The 20,712-nt window shown below is 40.7% G+C and overlaps 1 protein-coding gene across 2 annotated transcripts in view; it reads left to right on the forward strand.

Annotated features, from left to right (window-relative positions):
- Nucleotides 1-18,427, forward strand: part of galt (galactose-1-phosphate uridylyltransferase) — a 63,423-nt gene extending 44,996 nt beyond the window's left edge. Inside the window, exons 9-11 of one of the 2 annotated variants that reach the window (XM_079365181.1) lie at nucleotides 15,434-15,517; nucleotides 17,158-17,312; nucleotides 17,663-18,427. In XM_079365181.1, the coding sequence (XP_079221307.1) occupies nucleotides 15,434-15,517; nucleotides 17,158-17,312; nucleotides 17,663-17,740 (317 nt within the window). In that variant the 3' untranslated portion in view covers nucleotides 17,741-18,427. The remainder of the gene's footprint in view (nucleotides 1-15,433; nucleotides 15,518-17,157; nucleotides 17,313-17,662) is intronic. The other variant, XM_079365182.1, reaches the window with a different exon arrangement.
- Nucleotides 18,428-20,712: the final 2,285 nt, after the last annotated feature.

Raw genomic sequence — 20,712 nt, forward strand, 5'->3', positions numbered from 1 at the left:
GCTAAACGTAGATTTGATAAAATTGTGATTCATGTTGGCACAAATGACTCCTGACTTCGCCAGTCGGAAATTACTAAGGTTAATGTGGAGTCGGTGTGTAGCTTTGCTAAGACGATGTCGGACTCCGTAGTTTTCTCTGGTCGGCTCCCTAATTTGACCAGTGATGACATGTATAGCCGCATGTCTTCATTCAAGGTGGTGTCCAGCAAACGATGTGGGCTTCATAGATAACTGGCAGTCCTTTTGGGGAAAGCCTGGTCTGCTAGCTAGAGATGGCAACCATCCTACTCTGGCTGGGGCAGCTCTATTATCTAGAAACGTAGCAGAGTTTATTAGTCCCAAACCCTTACAACTCATCAGAGTTCAGACCAGGAGGCAGAGCTGCAGTCTGACACACTTCTCTGCGCTTCCTTTAGATCTGTTTACCTGCCACTATAGCTGTCCTTATGACTGTAAATCTAACTGTAACTCAGATAGATCTTCTTATAGCTGTAACCCTACTTATACTATAGGTACTGTGTCTGTTCTCCGCCCCAGACCTGTCGTTATAAGCAATCCCAACCTCAATAAAAAAGGCGTAAATCATAAAAATGTAGTCAAAATCAGAACTACAAATACAAATTTACAATGCGGCCTACTAAACATTAGATCCCTAGCATCTAAATCTCTCCTAATAAATGATCTAATATCAGTGAATCATATTGATCTACTTTGCTTAACTGAAACCTGGCTTTCTCAGGATGAATGTTAGTTTAAATGAATCCACCCCTCCCAGTCATTTGAATACTCATATAGCTCGAGACACTGGCCGAGGTGGTGGAGTAGCAGCTATTTTTAATTCTGGTTTTATAATTAATCCTCGACCAAAGCTGAATTATACCTCTTTTGAAAGTCTTGCACTCAGTCTTTCACATCCAGTCTCTAGAACTTTTCAGCCAGTTCTAATTGTTATAGTTTACCGCCCTCCTGGCCCATATTCAGAATTTCTATCTGAATTTGCAGAATTTCTATCAAACATAGTTCTCAGCACTGATAGAATAATTGTTGTAGGTGATTCCAAAATCCATGTGGATGTTGTTAATGACAGTCTTAGCACGGCTTTCATGTCACTATTAGACTATTGGCTTCACCCAGGGTGTAAACAAACCTACTCATCGATTTAACCACACCCTGGATCTTGTTTTAGCTTATGGTATTGAAATTAATAACTTCTAACTCGGTTTTTCTGGAAAATTCTCTGATATCAGACCATTTCCTAGTAAATTTTCATTTCTTCTTACCAACTTTAACTCCTCTTAATGAAAAAGTGCTCAGAAGTTTAAATGATGATGCTGTAGCTAAATTTAAGGAAGCTATTTCAGCTGCCTTTGTTTCAGTACCATCCTCTAGCCCACACTTTTTTGGCATGGGAGCTACTTATAAAATGACCAAGTCAAAATGATCTACCTAATAACATGCAAAACATTAATTTATTTAGAATTTAGCTCTATACCTGTATATTAAGTGTTTGGTAAAGGTTGTGAGGGGGGGGGGGGAGAGAGAGAGAGAGAGAGAGAGAGATTGACTCTGGCCTTTGTATGTAACTGGGTCCCGGTCTGTCTCATCCTCTGTTGAATTTTTTAAAATCAAAAGTCCAAGTATACTACTGAGTCATGATTGCTGATTACTTTAACTGTAATGCCATGTTTAGTTACATTATTACTTAAGGAGTTATTTTAATCAACCCAAATAATATTATTGATGGATAATTCATACTGTGACTGAACATGGCCTTGAAATATTCCGCTTCATTGCATATCCTTCCGTTTTCCAGCCTAAGCTACATTTACATATCTATTTTTTATGTTTCACTTCACTGTTTCTCATTCTCTTAGCTTATTACAGTTCTCACCTTTCCTCCTCTTTGCCTGATGATCCTCTGCCTTTCTTGCTGCAACAAATGATATGATGATGCAGCCTTTTAACACTACGTTACATATTTTAATATTCATTCAGCAAATACAGTCACATCGCGACCGTCTTTACTTTCGGTTTTAATGAAACGAAACTTAAGAGGAAAATACGGAGGCGCGGAGCGCTGAGACTGGTAGATCGCGATCGACGTATTGAGCACCCCTGCTCTAACCCAGTTGAAAACTCCTATTATCACTTTAGTCCCTCTCAGCTCGATCAGTTTGTAGATAGTGCGGTGGATTCACTTCGAGTTACTCTGGATTCAATCGCCCCCCCTAAAACAGAAGGCAATTAAACGACAGAGATTAGCTCCATGGTACAACTTAGAAACTCGTACTCTAAAACTAACGTCACGTAAATTTGAAATCATTTGATGCTCCACCAAAACGATAGAATCTCGTTTAAATTGGCAAGATACTCATAATAGATATATGAAAGCTCTATGGCAGACCCGCACTGCCTATTACTCATCTTTTATTGAAGAAAATAAAAACAATCCTAGATACCTCTTCAGCACTGTAGCCAGGCTGACAGAGAGTCATAGCTCATTTGAGCCATCTATTCCTTTAGCCCTTAGCAGTAATGATTTCATGAGCTTTTTTAATGGTAAAATTCTAAACATTAGAGACAAAATTAGCAACCTACTACCGTTACTTAGTGCAGATTCCTCCTATATTTTAGATACAGCAGCAAGGGTTCCAAATTCTGATACTAACCTCGACTGTTTTTCTCCAATTAACCTCTCAGAACTAAATTCGATTATTTCTGCGTCTAAACCGTCAACCTGTCTTTTAGATCCAATCCCAACCAAGCTGTTTAAGGAAGTCTTTCCCCTAGTTAGCAGCTCCATACTAAATATGATCAATATATCTTTAGTGGCAGGTTATGTACCCCAGTCATTCAAAGTAGCTGTAATTAAACCGCTCCTTAAAAAGCCTACTCTTGATTCAGGAACTCTAGCTAACTATAGACCTATATCTAACCTTCCTTTTATCTCTAAGATTTTAGAGAAAGTGGTGGCTAATCAGGCTGTTGGAGGAGTTTCAGTCGGGATTTAGAGTTTACCATAGCACTGAGACTGCACTAGTTAGAGTTTCAAGTGATCTTCTGTTAGCCTCAGACAGGGGACTTCTATCTGTGCTCGTCCTGTTACATCTTAGTGCTGCTTTTGACACAGTTGACCATCAGATTCTGTTACAGAGACTAGAACAATTGCTTGGAGTTACAGGAACTGCCTTAGGTTGGTTTAGATCCTATTTATCAGACATCTCAGTTTGTGCATGTTCATGATGAGTCCTCTATGCACACCAAAGTTAGCCATGGAGTGCCTCAAGGATCAGTGCTTGGGCCGATTCTATTTACATTATATATGCTTCCTCTTGGTAGTATTATGAGAAAAGACTCCATAAATTTTCATTGCTATGCAGACGATACTCAGCTCTACATAGCAATGAAGCCAGTAGACACCAATCAGCTTTGCAAATTAGAAGCCTGCCTCAAGGACATTAGGTCCTGGATGACCAGAAACTTCTTGCTGCTCAATTCGGACAAGACTGAAGTTATAGTGACTTTGTAATATCAGGCAGATCCTGTCACAAAAGGGACCACATTACTCCTGTATTGGCTTCTCTCCACTGGCTGCCTATAAAATCTAGAATATAATTTAAAATCCTTCTTCTCACTTACAAAGCTCTAAATGGTCAGGCACCATCCTATCTTAAAGAGTTAATTGTACCGTACTATCCATCAAGAACATTACATTCCCAGAATGCAGGCCTGCTCGTGGTGCCTATAGTCTCTAAAAGTACTATGGGAAGTAGAGCCTTTAGTTATCAGGCACCGCTCCTTTGGAATCGTCTACCAGGCGGGGTCCGGGAGGCAGACACACTAGGTACTTTTAAGAATGGACTTAAAACTTTTCTTTTTGATAAATCTTATAGTTAGGGCTGGCTTAGGCCTGTAGCAGCTCATAGTTATGCTGCTACAGGCCTAGACTACCGGGGGAACTGGCACCAGGATCTCTTATCTCTCTCCCTCTTTCTCTCCCAGCTTTCATATCTTATTACTGCTTGTCACTATCTTTATATTCTAACCTGTCCTTTTTCTGGGAGCTCCTGAGCTCTCTTAGGTTCCTTGGGACTGTTGATGAGGATGGCCATCAGGTGAGATAGCAGGGGTACAGCATGACAGATGTATGAAACATTAAGCTTTTTTTATAATTAATCTCATACATTACAATGAGATAACATTTAGACATGATCCTGATTACTACACTTACATCTGTTATCTGTATCAGCCATTTTACTTCTTGCTTTTCTTTAAAATGAGGATAATACAAAACAATCGATTACAATGAGACACACAACATCTTTAAATTGGTAGAACGAGGTAAAGAACCAGAGAAAAGGTCTATACAAACCGAAACCTTCAGTTTTCATGGAAATGTACATAGACTACTAGACAAGTAACTAGTGGGAGCAGAGATGACTTTTGTGCATTTTTTTACCACTACTTTCAATCAAACATATTTTTGCCAGCATCTGAAAGATCTGTAAGATCTGTACAAAGCTTGTGTTGCTAACTTAGCTTAAAATAGTTTGTTTAGCTCCTTTGGTGCTAAAGATAAACAGTTTAGTAACCCACAGAGTTAAAGAAAACATGTTTAAATTGAGTATGTTTAGATAGTTGACTTGAATAATATATGGTGGTTTTGTACTAACCTGTATGGTCGGTAGGTGAATTTCTTTTGGAAAAGATTCCTATGTTTTTGGCGTAGCTGGGCTGCGTAGTCACCAAGGCAGTAAGCTAAATGGGCAACATTCCAAGCCCACTGGGTCAAACCGAGCAGTGGCGCCCTCTGCTGTTTTGGAGTGATTACTTCAGGAAGATCGCATTTGTGGATCTCGATTGCATTTGTGGATCATGTAGGCGAAATAAGAGTGTCAAAAAAAGGGGCGCTCCACAAATGAAAATTATGTTTTGCAGTTGTGAAGAAAAATGCGTTGTAGTTGAATTTTGCATTTGTGGATCACCAATTTGTGGATCGCGTTTTACATTTGTGGATCACGTGTTGCATTTGTGGATCACTTTTTGCATTTGTGGGTCACGTTTTGCATTTGTGGATCTTTGTATACCCATTTGTGGATCTTGGGACATTTGTAAATCACCTTCTCTTAGTTTGTGACTTATTGGCACTAAAATAACTCCATACATGTACCTTGCTCCGCTAAGGGTGCAAACTTTTTATTGGACACAGGAATCTCCATAAATGCCTTAACGAACTTTCATGCTTATGTCAAAAAACTACCCATAAAATGTTGTTTTAGTGTGGTGTTAAGCAAACAAACAAATTACCGTGACAAACAAAAACTCTGTGTACATACCATACAATCTGCTTAAATTCCCCTGCTTGCCGCTCGCTGTGTAACAAGCCAAGTGCGCGCTAAAAATGTGCTATTCATGTTCCAGGGTGGCTCTACGTGCCTAGAAACGAACCGCAGGCTCCTTTGGCAACTTATATAAACAATACATGAGTTTTACGTATAATGTACTTCTCTTGTTATCAAATGTAAGAATTATCAGTAACAGTTGTTGGTGTTGTCCGACCATAGATTCTCTCAAAACTGTTGACTGTTTAACTGAAATACGTTTGTTTTCCACTTTTGAGTTTTATTAGTAAGACCAATGGAAGACTGTTTAAAAAGAAATATCAAATCATAATCAGCTCGTCATGTTGATTTTAAGGATCACCCATTAAGATATAAGTAAATCAAGCATGTCACCAATTATCTGCCTCGCTAGAAAGTGTTTTTTTTGTTTTGACTGGGGCATCTACTGAGCCCTAAAATATATAAACTTGTTAATTCCATAAACATTCCTCAGCTGCCATAAGCTAATGCTTTCTTCACAGTGTGTAATATTATGTGTTTATCAACATTAAGCTAATAATTTAACAGCTTTTGGTCTCGTTTCGTGATAATTTTGTTTAATATCTTGCTTTTGTAATTTGTTTGGCTTTACCATATGTCTTTAAAAAATAATCCCCTTCTTTCTTCTTCATTTTTTCATTTAAACTAAACAGAAATAGAAATAGAAACTTATTCTGCAACATTGTCTTTTTCAAGTCTTTTTCAACCTCAAAATATTTCAGCCGCTGGAGGCTTGAATCTTTACCTTTATCAGTTCAAACCCTAGACCCCGTCACCAGAAAACTGCTCCTAAGAGCTAGCCATGTCTTTTTGTATGAACTGAGAACCCCACGACTGTCAGCTAAAGGATGATATCCAAGCTGAAACTTTGGAAAAAGGACCAATTCATTGAAGGTTTTGTTTCCATAGCCGCTTTACAGTACACTACATGCAGTCCTTAACTCTGGGGGTCCTGACAACCCGATCATCATCCTTGTCATTATCAAACCCACTGGTCTCAAGATCTCAAGTCCCTTATTTACACCGAGTGTCCTCCAAGTTGTCTCCTCCACTTACGTCTTTGTTCCGCCCAACAGAGATGCACAGAGGAAACGAAGCCGAAGAGAGAGGACGGAAGAAAACAGCTTTAAGAGACATGAAACGTTGTTTCCTCGACATCGTCACATGACACAACATCAGCTGATCACGTTCAGCTGTCAGCCAAACAGCTGTTTATTTCCACACAAACACACACTGTATCATTTCTAATCAAACACACACACTGTATTATTTCTCATCAAATACACACAGTCACAGTGTTTAGTCTCTTTAGCTGATAAGCACCTGAAGAACAACCTGCAGTCTGTTTCAAACCAAAAGGACAATTTCTACTGACTAAAAGATTTCATTTTAAATGGTCTATTTATTATTATAATGCAGTTTTGACTTAACCTAGCCTGTATTTCAACAACGAACTCTGTATTTTATAAACACAGATATTTATGTGTCAGGAATACTGAAAATGATTGATTAGAATCTAGGGATGCTCGATATTGGCTTTTCTACCGATATCCGATATTGTCCAACTCTTAATTTCCGATACCGATATCACCGATACCGATATATGCAGGCTTTTTACATCAAAACTGTTAGGTAACAACAACATAAAATATCTCCTGTGGAATTAACACATTATGCCTAATTTTACTGTGATGCCCCACTGGATGCATATGTGAATGAAACATGGCTTTCCAAATGTACACACTGAGAAAAATAAGAGAACAACTTAAACTAGACAATTCCAACAGAAATTGTGAGGGTGGTTGCCGTCTGTGTACGTGTTTCTGTGTTATACTGCAGTAAAACTGTTAGCGCGTCCTCGTCGTACTTCCACATGATGCCGGTGCTGTGACAGCGGACAACACAGCACGCACCCTTAAACACACACTTCTGTTCCTTGAACCTCTTCAAAATAAAAGCTGGCGATACAGGCTATACACTGTTTAACCAGGACACTCGGAGCTTTATTTTGAAGTAGTTTGTTTATATATGCGAGCAACAATGACTTCCGGATGGCGATTTACAAGTTCCATTTTTGTCACTTAAACTCGATTTGTGTCCAAACCGTGTGGCCGAGGTTTCCACAAAGTAATAGCACACTTTTTGGGGCCGAGCCAGTCATTTTGATACCTTTCTTGTGTGTGTGGCGCAAACGCTGTGGGAGGAGTAGCGCGGCCCGTTTTGAGGATATAATAAAGAGAATAATAATAATAATATGACCTATTGTAGTAGTGTGGTTTGCCTTTCAGGCAACCACCCTAATTATGGAAAAAAGTGCCATATTTATTTAGTGTTAGAGAGAAACCTCAACAACAAACAGCCTCAAACAACACCACAGACAATATAAAAAAAGGAAGAGGCATATCTTCAGTCCATTAGTTGTAAACAAACATAGTCAATGAATGACTGGCCATAACTTGTCAAATAGTATACTCAAACTGGGCTCAATCTCTTTTAAGAGTAACGAAATCCTCTCTCCTGATGCCTCCAGTACTCCAAAGGGCATCCTTTCGAGGAGATGGCTTCTCCTAGGTATGCATGCACCTAAAGAAAGAATAAAAAAGACAGGGAATAAATGTATAATAGAATTCCTCCATTTCTTTAATAGAATTTCTATTATTTATTTTTCTTTGAAGCACTGACTGCCAAATGGTTATTGTATTCATTTTATGTAATGTATATTTTTAATGTGACGCACTCGCACAGCAGATTAAATTTAGTTTGATGATTAAGTTAATCAATTACTCACCTGCGCTGTCTCGCTTGTAGGTGCTTGAGCTGCAACTTCATTCTCTGCAAGGATTTCTTGGTACATGTCCCGCAGGTTCGAGCCTTCTTAGGTGGGCAGTCCTGGTCCTCCCGGCCTGGGTCATCTGCACTTCCACCAGCAGCCTCTCCATTGCTGCCACATTGTTTTTTCTCAGTTGACTCTTTAAGCAACAACTGTGTGGTTTTCTTCGGTTTCAGCTGTTGCTGCTTTTCATCACTTTGCTGCGCAAATGTAGCAACTCCGCGTGATTTTTCTTGACATGGGTTATTAAATGATGTATTAAAGGAAGACACCTTGTTTCCTCCTCGCATAACCGACGCTTTGCAGTCATTGCAAATTGCAAATTTATCATCCGTAGTTGACACTTGGAAATAGTTCCAAACCACGGACACCTCATTCACCGAGTGAGCTAACTTGTTAGCCACGAGTCCAGCGTGTTGTATATTGTAGCGTCCGTACGGACGTTAAAGGACGATGAGAGCGTTCAAATAACAACTTTTAATAACCCGGTCACTGTCGGCCGTGACCACGCCGTTTACAGCAGAGAGCAACGCATAACTTGCCGTAACAATCCAACTCTCTCCCCCAGCGTTCTCTCATACAGCCACTCAACACGTTCTCGCTGGTGCATTCACTGACTCTCCACATAATCGGAATTATGAACACATTATCAACTACTGACTTTACAACATGAACCGTTACAATATGTTGTTGTTTAACGTCATCAAGCGCGCGCCCATAAACGTCCCATGCTGCATTTATGCAGACTCGGAAATTCCAATATCGGTTCCAATAAAAAGTAAAATAAAAAGTAAAAATCCGATACCGATATTTCCAAATATTACATTTTTAAGTCAATATCGGCCGATAATATCGGCCCTCCGATATTATCGGACATCCCTATTAGAATCTAAATGATGTGTGAATGTAAAACATACTCCCTCTTCATCAAACTGTCATCCTCAACATCATCATCAGACATTCAAACAGTCTGAGGGATGATGAACAGAACATGAAGGATATATTGATTTGATAGAAGTTATAGAGCTTCATATTTGGTTGTTAATCTTCACGTCAGACTCTTTTCATAATCCCAGCTCATCACAGACCGACTCTTTACAAACTTACTGATGTTCATAATCTGTTTAAATGTCCGACGCTCCGTTTAGCGTCTTTTTAATGTCCGTCTTTTCTCCGGTATTAAACTCTGCTCATGTTGAGAAGTTTCACTTAAGTCTGATCCCGTGCAGTGTCCAATCAATGAGTGATATACGAGAAGGAGGCGTGTCTGTCAGTGAAAAGACTTCCATGAAGTCAGCTCTTGTGTCTCTTCGGTCATCACTCCTCGGATCTGCCCCCTGTCCTCGATCCTCTCTCCTCCGTTCACTATTAGAGCTTTGGGACGATCCTTCATATGGCGGCTCTGGAACTACTTCTGGTTCGGCAGAGGGCCGAGGAGACTGCAAATAAGGGACTTGAGATCCAGCCATAGTGTCTGCCTCTGCAGCCGCAGGGACTCTTTCCTGGTTGACCTCCAATTGCCTTGGACCAGCGCCGGTCCACCCTAAAACTTTGGGTTACTTAACATAACCTCGGTTCTTTGATAGTAGAGTGAGGTGTTTCAGTATGGGAATCACCTTGGCGTGACCAATCTGGAAGCTCCAATGACACAACATCTGTCAGAGACAGACAGGTCGAACTGTATTCGGGGCACGCCCCCCTCATATACACAGTCGACCCACCCACCTCAAATCATTCATGACAGGTTTCTTACTGTGCCTATGCAAGGAATATACGACTGAGAGACGAGCTCCCCTTTTTTGGAATGAGAAAGTAGCGGGAGAAACTTTATTTCGTTCTCCAGGACTCGTGCTGCATATCCGTTGGCTACTGAAGCTAACACACCGTTGAACCTGGGTGGTTTCATGGCGAACTGTAGTCTGTAACCCCCCAGAAACTATCGACAGAATCCATGGTTGTAATCAATCCATGGACAGCCCTGGGGAACTGGAAATGGCCCGGGCCTCTGAACATAGAGTTTTGGGGCTTGGTTCCTCTGTCCTTGTTCTCTTGCAAGGAGGAGGATGAGGAGAAGGGGGAGTTAGGAAGACTTCTTTTTCTTCCCATCCCCGGGGTTGGAGGGGCGGTTTTTAGAGCTAAAACGATTCCTCGAATAACTCGAATAATTCGATTACAAAAATATATCGAGGAATTTTCGCTGAGGCTTCGTTAAGTTTTTTTTTTTTTTTTTTGCGTCATCAAAACTTTGCTATGAGTATAAAACACATTTAATGTAGCTGCAGCAGGGGGCGCCGATAGCTCAGCGGCAGCGACAGCGCGCGTACCATGTTGTGAGGCTTTGCTCCTCGCGCGGGCGGCCCGGGTTCACGTCCGGCCTGTGGCCACTTTCCCGCATGTCTCTCCCCACTCTCTCCCCCTTTCCGACTCTATCCTCTGTCCTATCAATAAAGGCAAAAAGGCCAAAAATAAATCTTTAAAAAAAAAAAAAAAATGTAGCTGCAGCTACCTGCTCCTCTCTCTGCTGCATTCTCAGTCTGACACAGACACTTCAGCGCCCCTTTTAACTTTTAGTCAGCACACACAGTCAGTTTATCCGTGATCCATACGACCCAGTCGGGAACAAACGGCCGGCTTTTCTCCGGTCACTCTCCGTGTTTGCAGCTAACATAACGATAGCAACGTCCTCTCACAGTCTCTGTCATAGACGTATGTCTATGGTCTCTATATTCTGTAAGTGTGCTGAATGCACGCGCTGCAGGAGCAGACAGAGATATGCACACTTCTAATAATATACAGGCTGATTTATATTAAATCTCTAATGTCGTCAAAGCTAAATCAAGAGAGAACTTGTTTGTGGAATAATTTAGCAAATATATATTTATAGTTTCTCAATCTCCTGATCTGACATAATGATTGATTCTGTGATTGATTCAACAGAACATAATGCTTTCTCAATTAAATGTACTGTAACAGATGAGTAGGCTACACAAAACACTATTTGTTATTTCAGCCATTAAAACATGTTTGGCCTGCATTTTTAATTTACCTGCCATCTTGACCAGTGAATCCAAAAGTTAATTTGGGACCCTGTCAGTAATATGGTCAGCAGCTGTAGAGCAGAGGTGGTTGGTTGTAACTATGGTTGTAACAAGCAGGCGTTACCATGGTAGCTGCAAAGAAGCAGGTTTGTAGGGACGACCCAAGACGAGTTAAACCTTAATTAAGCAAAAATATGATTTATTCGATTACTCGATTAATCGATCGGATATTCGATAGAATACTCGATTACTAAAATATTCGATAGCTTCAGCTCTAGCGGTTTTTATCCGCCACAGCCGCAAAGGAGTGTTTCCCCCATGGCTTGTTGTTTCCTGACCGAGGGTGCTGTTGGGCTTGTTCTATAGCAGCCTCTCTGTGGTCTGGCACCCCCTTGTTTTCCCCTGGCTGCAGCTGCAGCAAAGTCAGTCCTCTGTGCAGGAGGGGGACGAGGAGTGTGTTTTCCAGGGAGGCAGAGGTCGAAAACCTCACCTTCCTGTTTTCTGAGAGTACTGGTCTCCCTCATTTTCTCCAGAGTGGGACCGAAAAGACCCTTAGCAGGATCAAATGCTGAGAGGTTCAGCCACAAGGGCCTCTCACTGACAACAGCGAGTCCCATAATTCGGCTGCAGCCCTGCACTGTGCCTCGGGAGGAGCATAGGATGAGGTCATTAATAACACAAATCTCATACCAGAGGCTCGGGTTAGGTGTCTTGCTGTCCAGTTGGCGGCCCATCTCCTCCAGGATTTCGGCCGGATATGCAGATAGCAGAGTCGTTGCATTAAGAGAACACACTGACTGAGCCCCATATTTGTACATCGTCTGGAAAATGGAGGCAGTAACGCGCTCCATTTTATTAGGCAGAGAGACGTTGCTGGATGTCGAGAGTGACCGACGATTCGGATGAAGGTGGTAAGCCACTGAAGGCTCCACCGCTGGGGGTTCAGCCAGCCCCAGGTCCTTCATTCCGTGAATTTCCAGCTGAGAGTAACCCTTGGTGGGGAGTTTACTCTTAAATGGGCTAGACCAGTAACGGCTAATCGCCTTCATGCAACGTCGTAACACGTTAGCAGACTCGGTACCCCAATTAGCCAAACATCCCGAGGCTAGGTAGAATAATGTAGGCTCGCTCGCCGTGACACGTTAGCCTCTAACTCGTTAAACTGCACAGTAAACAAATACTATGCAGCCTAAGAACAGCTCGCCTTGACATGGAGACTGTTCCGAGTAAACAAAGTCCTAAAACGTCTATAACAGACTTACTCAGCAAATCGGAGCTGAAGCCGGGAACCGTGTTCGGCAACTTAGACCTTAACGGGACGTCCGTGAACAGTTTAGCAGTGCCTGACTAGCTTAGCTTAGATGAGCTGAGGGAGCTCCCATAATTTCTTCATGGAAAGAAAGCGAGAATGACTTGAGGTGGGTGGGTGGACTGTGTATATGAGGGGGGCGTGCCCCAAATATAGTTCGACCTGTCTGTCTCTGAAAGACGTTGTGTCATTGGAGATTCCAGATTGGTCACGCCAAGACGATTCCCATAGTGAAACACCAAACGAAGTTAGAAAAAGAACCGGTGCACGAGATGAACAGACACCACTCTGTGGGAGAACACTTTGCAGGGGCATCGTGCACTAATGGTGCTGAGGCAGGTGCTCAAGACATCGCCCTCACCACATTGAACCTAGATGCGACATTACCGGCCCTACCAGCTGACACCATGGGCATGCCAGAAAAGAGGCTGACTTAACAAACTCCCCTTTCTCTTTAAAGAAAAAGTCCAAAACACTTAAAAGGAACTAAGCATTTCTGTTTCCTCAACTGTTAACAGATGAACACAGCTTTCTAGTAGCAACTTTAGTAACACTATGTTTGTATGTAGAAAAGCTCCTTCTTTGTAGTCTATTTAGCCTGGATGTCGCCAGCAGAATGAGTGCAGAGATCCCCTTTTTTGTTCAACAGTCTGCAAGCTGTTCCTTCATAGTGGACCATATGATCTGCTGGGCGACCTAAATTTGGCAAGCTGGCGCTTTGGCTGTGGGCCTGATCAACCTTCTCCTCCGCCCCTCTATTTCCTTACATTTCATTTGTTGCACTCATTGTTCACTTTCCAACATGAGCAGGCATAGAAACAGGAAGATATGAACATCTGTTGTGGATTTTTTTCCAATACCAAAGAGTGAATATAAATAGTAAGAAGATCTATTCAAAAAAGAATACCAAGATTTATCTGGTCTCAATATACATTTATTCGAAGGCAGAATCCGCGTTCGAAGACTCCTCTCTCATACGATGAGGAGAGAAAGAGGCCCAGAGAAAAAGCAAACATGAATACTTGTACATTTCAGAACACACTTCCATCCACACAGAGCACATAGAGCCACTGCCCACCTGGCAGGGCACAATCTATCTCCTTGTGTAAGAAAAAGACCCTACAAGACTATTTACCATCTCCCAAAGTTGAGAAGGAGAAAGAGCCTGGGTGACTATTCCCACATCTACAAATGGTGAGAAATAGAATAAAGGGTGAGAAATGATGGAAAACAAAACACCCGATAGGCTGTGCATGTAGTATTCTAAGACATTTCAGATACATTTTATATGACAGATTATATGAGACCTTTGTACAACACATATAGTACACATCGAGTAAAATCCATTTCCATAACACATCCAATCGCATCCACAAATGTTCAGCTCATCAAAGCACAGCCACAGCAATACAAACACAAAAGCAGCACAAAAACTCAGCCAAACTCGGCACACAGACCATATAACAACACAAGCCAAACCACATCACCAATGGACAAGTGGCCGCCGTTTCACAGAATACACAGAATGAAAAGTGTAAGCCTACTGCTTCAGATGGCTGAGCACATTGCTTTCAAAAGGCGTGTCTCCCACTGCAACTGCAGTCATTGCACAACAAGAGGTATAAAAGTTAAATAAAGCATCTAGTGTACTGTAACTCCACATTGTTTTTAATATAAAAATTAGCATTACACTGTAATGTTGACATTTGTTACTTGTCTGTCCTTATTTTCAAGTCTTCACATTGGAGTTGAGACACGCATTTCAACCTGTTCACACGCTCACACACCACACCTTGCATTACTCACACAGAGAAATTTCAATAGGCCATGTGTGAGGCCATGAGAGGAAAACATATAAGTAACACAAATAAATACACATGGGAATTTGTTGTGAATGCTCTAAATGAAGTTGCTGTTTACCTGGGAGTAATGTGCTCGTTCTCAAACTAAAAAATGTTACTAGCCAATCAGAAACAGAGTAAAATCACAGGATTGGAACTTTTTCCAAACGGGAGCTCTGTTGTCTTGCATAGAGCCACGGAAGACACTCGGTGCGTTCAGTAAGCATTGGCAATTATTTCCATGCAGTGTACTGTATCACTGCTTGTACTTAGTGTGCAGGCTGGTGCAAATGTGTTTGTCACTGAAAAGATTCCGACCCCTCTTCAATAAATAGACAAAAAAGGAACCCAGAAAAAAAGACATCACATCTTCACAACATGACCATGTTTCAGAAATTAATCGAATTCTGGATTACGTTGTACGTTCATATTGTAGCTAAGTACGTAAACAAACCAAAGTAATGTCACACTTTACTTAATCATATATCAACTTTAATGTACACAGACTACTTGAAAGTAAGGTTAACTTCTGCAGGGCTGAAATTTTGCAAAAACACTACAACTCTCCAGTCCATGTCTATAAAAGTATTCAAACATGGACTCTTTATTGTGTGAACATTTGTCTGATTAACACTTTTTTAAAAAGGTTGATCATAACTATAAAGTTTTGCAGAAAAGGCACAAATTGATTTAAAAACTGATCAAAATGCAGGAAAATAAATGTTAGGTGCTCAACCAACCCAATCCCCACCGCCGCAGCCAAAATCTCACTCTGAACTCAGTTCAAAACTTGAGAGCCAAAGCCAACCGCTTTGTTGTTTGTGTTTTGCAAATAACAGTAATAATGTGTGTGTTATTTGGGCCATTTGTCTGAGAAGCATATTTCTAAATGACACTGTGTAAAACCAAAAACCTAATACTGAAGGGTGAGCATGTATTTAACTACTGTTTATGAGACAGTCTTATTTAACCCAGGTTTACATTTTAACGTCTTTCTTTGCTCTTACCTATGATTTGTTCTATCTATTTATCAGATCTGGCTGACATTATGAAGAGACTGTTGACCAAGTACGACAATTTGTTTGAAATTGCGTTTCCCTACTCCATGGGCTGGCATGGTAAGAATAAAAACAATGTCTTAATGTGAGACTCCTTTTAAGTCTCATTTCCTTGTTTCATAGATTGACTAAAGAAGCAAGGGACTCTTGAGAAAGTTAATTTAAGTCCATCTGTGCATTTATGAGTTTAAGGTGTTGTTGCCGAATAACTCTTTAATTCATGTTCTAGAGCAGTGACCCCTAGGGGACTTTGGGATATTGCAGTGGGTATGCAGAAAGATTAGAAATTCTCCTACAATATCCACACAAACTTTTTTTTTTCTAAAAGTGGTTTATTATGAATTTTAATGAGGCCCTAAATCTATTTGCACACCTGTGATTAACATTTCCTCCCCAGATTGTAACGCTAAGCCATGGATCATCCATGCATCCGTGATGGATGCATGGCTATACAGGAGTAAACGTCCAGCTACCGCTACAGTTACCCCACAAGGGAGGCTAGTGAAAAAAGGAGTGAAGAGACTATAGCCAAACAGCGGCAGTACAACTTAAATAAACACCACAGCCTTTTTGTTGTTGTTGTTTTTTTCTTTTTGCAGCAAAGTCCTGTCAAACAATTCAATGAAAGCATCTGCCATGACACCAGAGCACCAAATCCCTGGATAAGACGATGTGCAAGTAAATCGACATCAAAATGTATTTCTCGTTGTACTGCCCGTGTTTGACCATGGTCTCTTCACTCCTTTTTTCACTGGGCTCCCCCGTGCCCACATCCGGGGCGACAGCTGTAGCTGGAAGTTCATTCTTACCTCGCCATGCATCTATGACAAGGCTAATTATTGTGAACCATACATCTATAACCAGGCAGAACGTAAGAAAACTTTTTTTAATGTGCAAACATGAGCGACAGACATATGTAGCTGCCTCTTTTCACTCTTTGCATGTGACGTGCATTGTAGCGTTAAAATCACTGGGGAGAAAATGGTAATTGCGAGTGTGCAACAGATTTATGGCCTTTTCATTACAAAGTCCTGTGACTAAATTAAATGTTTGTTTTCTCACTCAATAAATTTAATGAGCAGATGTATTACATTGAAAGACAAAGGGTTCAATATAAGCACAGATTAAGGCGAATAATCACACATGATGACAGGGGGTACTTTCAACATGGCGACCAACAAAAACAAAGTTTTTAATTCAGTCTTTGGTTTGATCTTTCAAAGGGCAGTATTAGCGGAACAGCCAACTGTCTGCACTTTATAAAATGAGGATGGTGGAGCATCTTGTGAATTTATATTATAACGTGGGTTTTACAAATATTACTAAATATTTTGGAAGTATAATAAGTATTAGGACTCTATAAATTGTGCAAGAAACTGAGTAATCCCCAACGAAGGAACCACAGTGACTTGGAGGACATTGTCTCTTTAGTGATGGAGGAAAATGGGGGTGCTGCAAGCTAATGTTTGTTACACCAGATTACCGGATTGATCATGTTCTCTATGCAACAACTATGATGCCGCAAAGGACAGTCTTCATTCTATTCTTACTGAGGATGCTGCTGTTTGTAAGACTGACTTTATTATCTAATTAAAAATATGATTCTGCTGTCAAAAATCACCACAGACTAAATGATCAAATACTCTACAGGATGAATTCTGTTGTATGATGAAATCTTGACTCTTCTGCTCTTTGTTCAGGTGCACCTACTGGCACCCATTCAAAGGAAGACAACAGTCACTGGCAGCTACATGCTCATTACTACCCCCCTCTGCTGCGCTCTGCAACAGTTAAGAAGTTTATGGTGGGTTATGAGATGCTTGCCCAAGAGCAAAGGGACCTCACACCTGAACAGGTAAAAAAATAATAATAATACATTGTACAAATCAAGATGTAATATTACTATTTGTGGCCTGCAATACAAACTTTTGATTTTACAAAACATATTAAAGACAAAACAATACTTTTAGAAATTATTTTACTGTGTTGGGCTCTTCTTTTATTTTTTACTACAGATGTTTTAACAAACAAAAATAAATGTGTTTTCACAAGCTTTCTCCCAACCCAGGCCTTTGAAAACCCCATATAAAAGTGGCCCCTTTTATAGCATGTTTAATACAACGCAAAACCCAAAATATATACTGTACTCTCTGTGTCTGTCTGAAATGTCTATTTAAGCTTTGAAATGTTGTCTTTTTTTCTTAGGCTGCTGAGAAGCTAAGAAACCTACCGGAAGAACACTATAAGACCAGAGAGAACCAGGAAAGGGGAAAAGAAAACTAGAATGTGGTTGGGGGGGGATAAAGTGAAAAGATTTGTTTCTGATCAGCAATGGGTGGCTATTTTTGAACAATAGTATACAAAAGAAGATGATCGATGATATTAACCCCAACATTGAATTTCTTGGAGAAAGAGTTATAATTGAAAAAATAAATGTGTTTTTGTGAATATGAAATTGAAACTGTAGAACATTTTAGCCTAAATATTTGATACTGGACTAAAAAATTCCCTCTCTCTCAGTTATCCACTGATAGATACTTCAGAACTTCAGATATTACCGCTGAGAGTTTTAAGACAGCTTGTTGGGAGGCACATCCAAGCCACAGGGGAGTCTCCTATAACTCTATGGGTGCACTAAACTGATAGTTACAATTGAAGTCTTTGACACTTCACCTTCAGATAAGCAACCAACAGATTTGTTTAGTTAACCGTATACAACCTTTGAGATGAACGCATCAAATGGCTGGGACCAGGTCAGAAGTCCTCCTTTCTGTGAATTCATCAACATTGACATCGTAAAATCTCTGGGAAGGAACGTGTTTGTACCTCGAAATCTTCAAGAAGCCATTAAACTGATAAGAGACTTTTAGGTTCATCAAAGTAGAAGACTTTAGTTTGCGTATCAAATAAATGTCCGTTGTATTTCTGGTTTTCATATCTATGTCTGTGAGATGATGAGATGAGATGAGATTCAACTTTATTGTCATTACACATATACAAGTGTAGTGTAACGAAATGAGGTTTGGCATCTCACCAGAAGTGCAAATAAGCAGAAAGTGCAAGAGTTTGTTTTATGTACAGTGATTACAAAATTTACAGATGTGGTTAAAGAAAAAGTGAATTATTAGGTATATATGGTTGGATGGATTATTGGGATGCTATAAATATAAATAAATGCTATAAATATAAGTGTATACAGAGGATTAAATGTACAGGTTAAGGTGCAGAGAAAATGATTATACTAGTGTACAGATAATATACAGAATATGTACATATACAGATCAATAACTTACTGTGGTGATATGAACATACTATAATACAATAATGTGTGTGTGACCAGGAGGAGTGGTGGGGGGATGATGGATGTGAGGTGATATGCAGGGGGGGGGGGGGGGTCAGGAGGGGGCAGAGTTTGAGAGAGGGACAGAGTTCAGAGTTCGGGGGGTGGAGTTCAGTAGGGAGACAGCTCTGGGGAAAAAGCTGTTCCTCAGTCTGCTGGTTCTGGTCCGGAGGCTTCTGAAGCGGTAAACAGGGTAAACAGTCTGTGGGCAGGGTGGGAGGAGACAGCGTTTCCTCTGGACATCCTCAATGGCAGGAAGTGGACACCTTGTGATGCGCTGGGCTGTTTTAACCACCCGCTGTAGCGCCTTACGGTCCGTGACAGAGCAATTTCCGTACCAGACTGTGACACTGCTGGTTAGGATGCTCTCAATCACACAGCGGTAGAAGTTCCTCAGTACAGATGGTACAAGTGGTGTCTCTTCAGTGTCCTCAGGAAAAAGAGGCGTTGATGAGCCTTCTTCACCAGACTGGAGGTGTTAGTGGACCAGGATAGGTCCTCTGTGATGTGGGTCCCCAGGAACTTGAAGCTGGAGACACGTTCAACAGCCATCCCATTGATGTGAATGGGGTTGTGCGTGCTTCCCCTTTCTCTCCTGAAGTCCACGATGAGCTCCTTCGTCTTGCTGGTGTTGAGAAGCAGGTGGTTGTCAGCACACCAGGTGGCCAGATGCTGTACCTCCTCCCTGTAGGCTGTGTCATCGTTGTTGCTGATGAAGCCAATCACCGCTGTATCGTCCGCAAACTTGATGATGGTGTTGGATCCATGTACAGGTCTGCAGTGTGTCAGGTTAAAAGTGGCAGTTTGATACGACTTATGTTTTCATATGATCTATATTGCTCAAGTTAAGTAAGAATTGTTTAAAAGGTAGTTCTTGGATTTAAACTGAACATCTTCCTCCCATCTTGTGGTCAGTATTTTCTAAGGTACTTTTAAACATATTTAGACTGTATTAGCTTATTGCTCGTTATCATATATAGTGGGTAACATATTTTCTGTGGTTTCATACTATTGATCTATGATGCATTTCCTCTGATTAACAGTGTACTTTGAATTACAGATTTCAAGAATATTTTTTTGTTATGGGCCACACAGGATTTTATTGGATATAAAATATGAACATAAATTGGCAACTCTGGCTGTATTATCTTTAAAATGTATCCAGGCTTAAATGTGTCCGGTCAACAAACCTCTCTGATTGAGGCAAAACTATGTTTTGGATGGTTTCTGACATTTGATTACAAGGACTTAATATTTTCCTGAAAATGAGATGGATCAGATCCCAGGAAAAGAGGGGTTTTTGTTAGTTTTTTTGCAGCTCAGCCCAAATAGGCCTAATATTTTCGAAATGATTCAAATATGACTTGCATGTGTACGGAAAAGGATTAGAGCTACTAAAAAAAAATCTGATTCTGATATAGGATTCTGACTTTTCAGAATTTTAACATAAAAATAAAAAAGATCTTTTTAAAATTATGGGGGGGGGGGGGGTTCAGTGGCCCGAATCCTCTCCTGTATATGCGTTCCCAAATCCCAAACCAACATTTTTGTAAAAAAAAATGTAATCATAATTAGGGCCAAAGAAATTCCATTCAATATCAACCCAATTCAAAAAATTTGTCCCGGGAGGAAGAACACAGTTTGTCCATCAACACAGCTCATCAGTGTGCAATTATCAAGTGTGCTGCGTGCGTGACATCTGCTGAAGCACTTTTACACAAGTAATGACATATTTTTGTTGGCCAACCTGGCAGTTTCATTGCCTTGGGGTCTATTGAGAATTCGACTATGGAATTTTTGCATTGGATTTTGGATCATTGCAGAAAATAAGCTCTGTGACAAATGGACGTTTCTGATGCATAGGAGTTTTTTTCAGCAGGATAGTCTTTACTAATCAAGCGTTAATGCAGAACAG

This window comes from Symphodus melops (genome assembly GCF_947650265.1).
Source record: "Symphodus melops genome assembly, chromosome: 16".
In the NCBI taxonomy this organism is placed as follows: domain Eukaryota; kingdom Metazoa; phylum Chordata; class Actinopteri; order Labriformes; family Labridae; genus Symphodus; species Symphodus melops.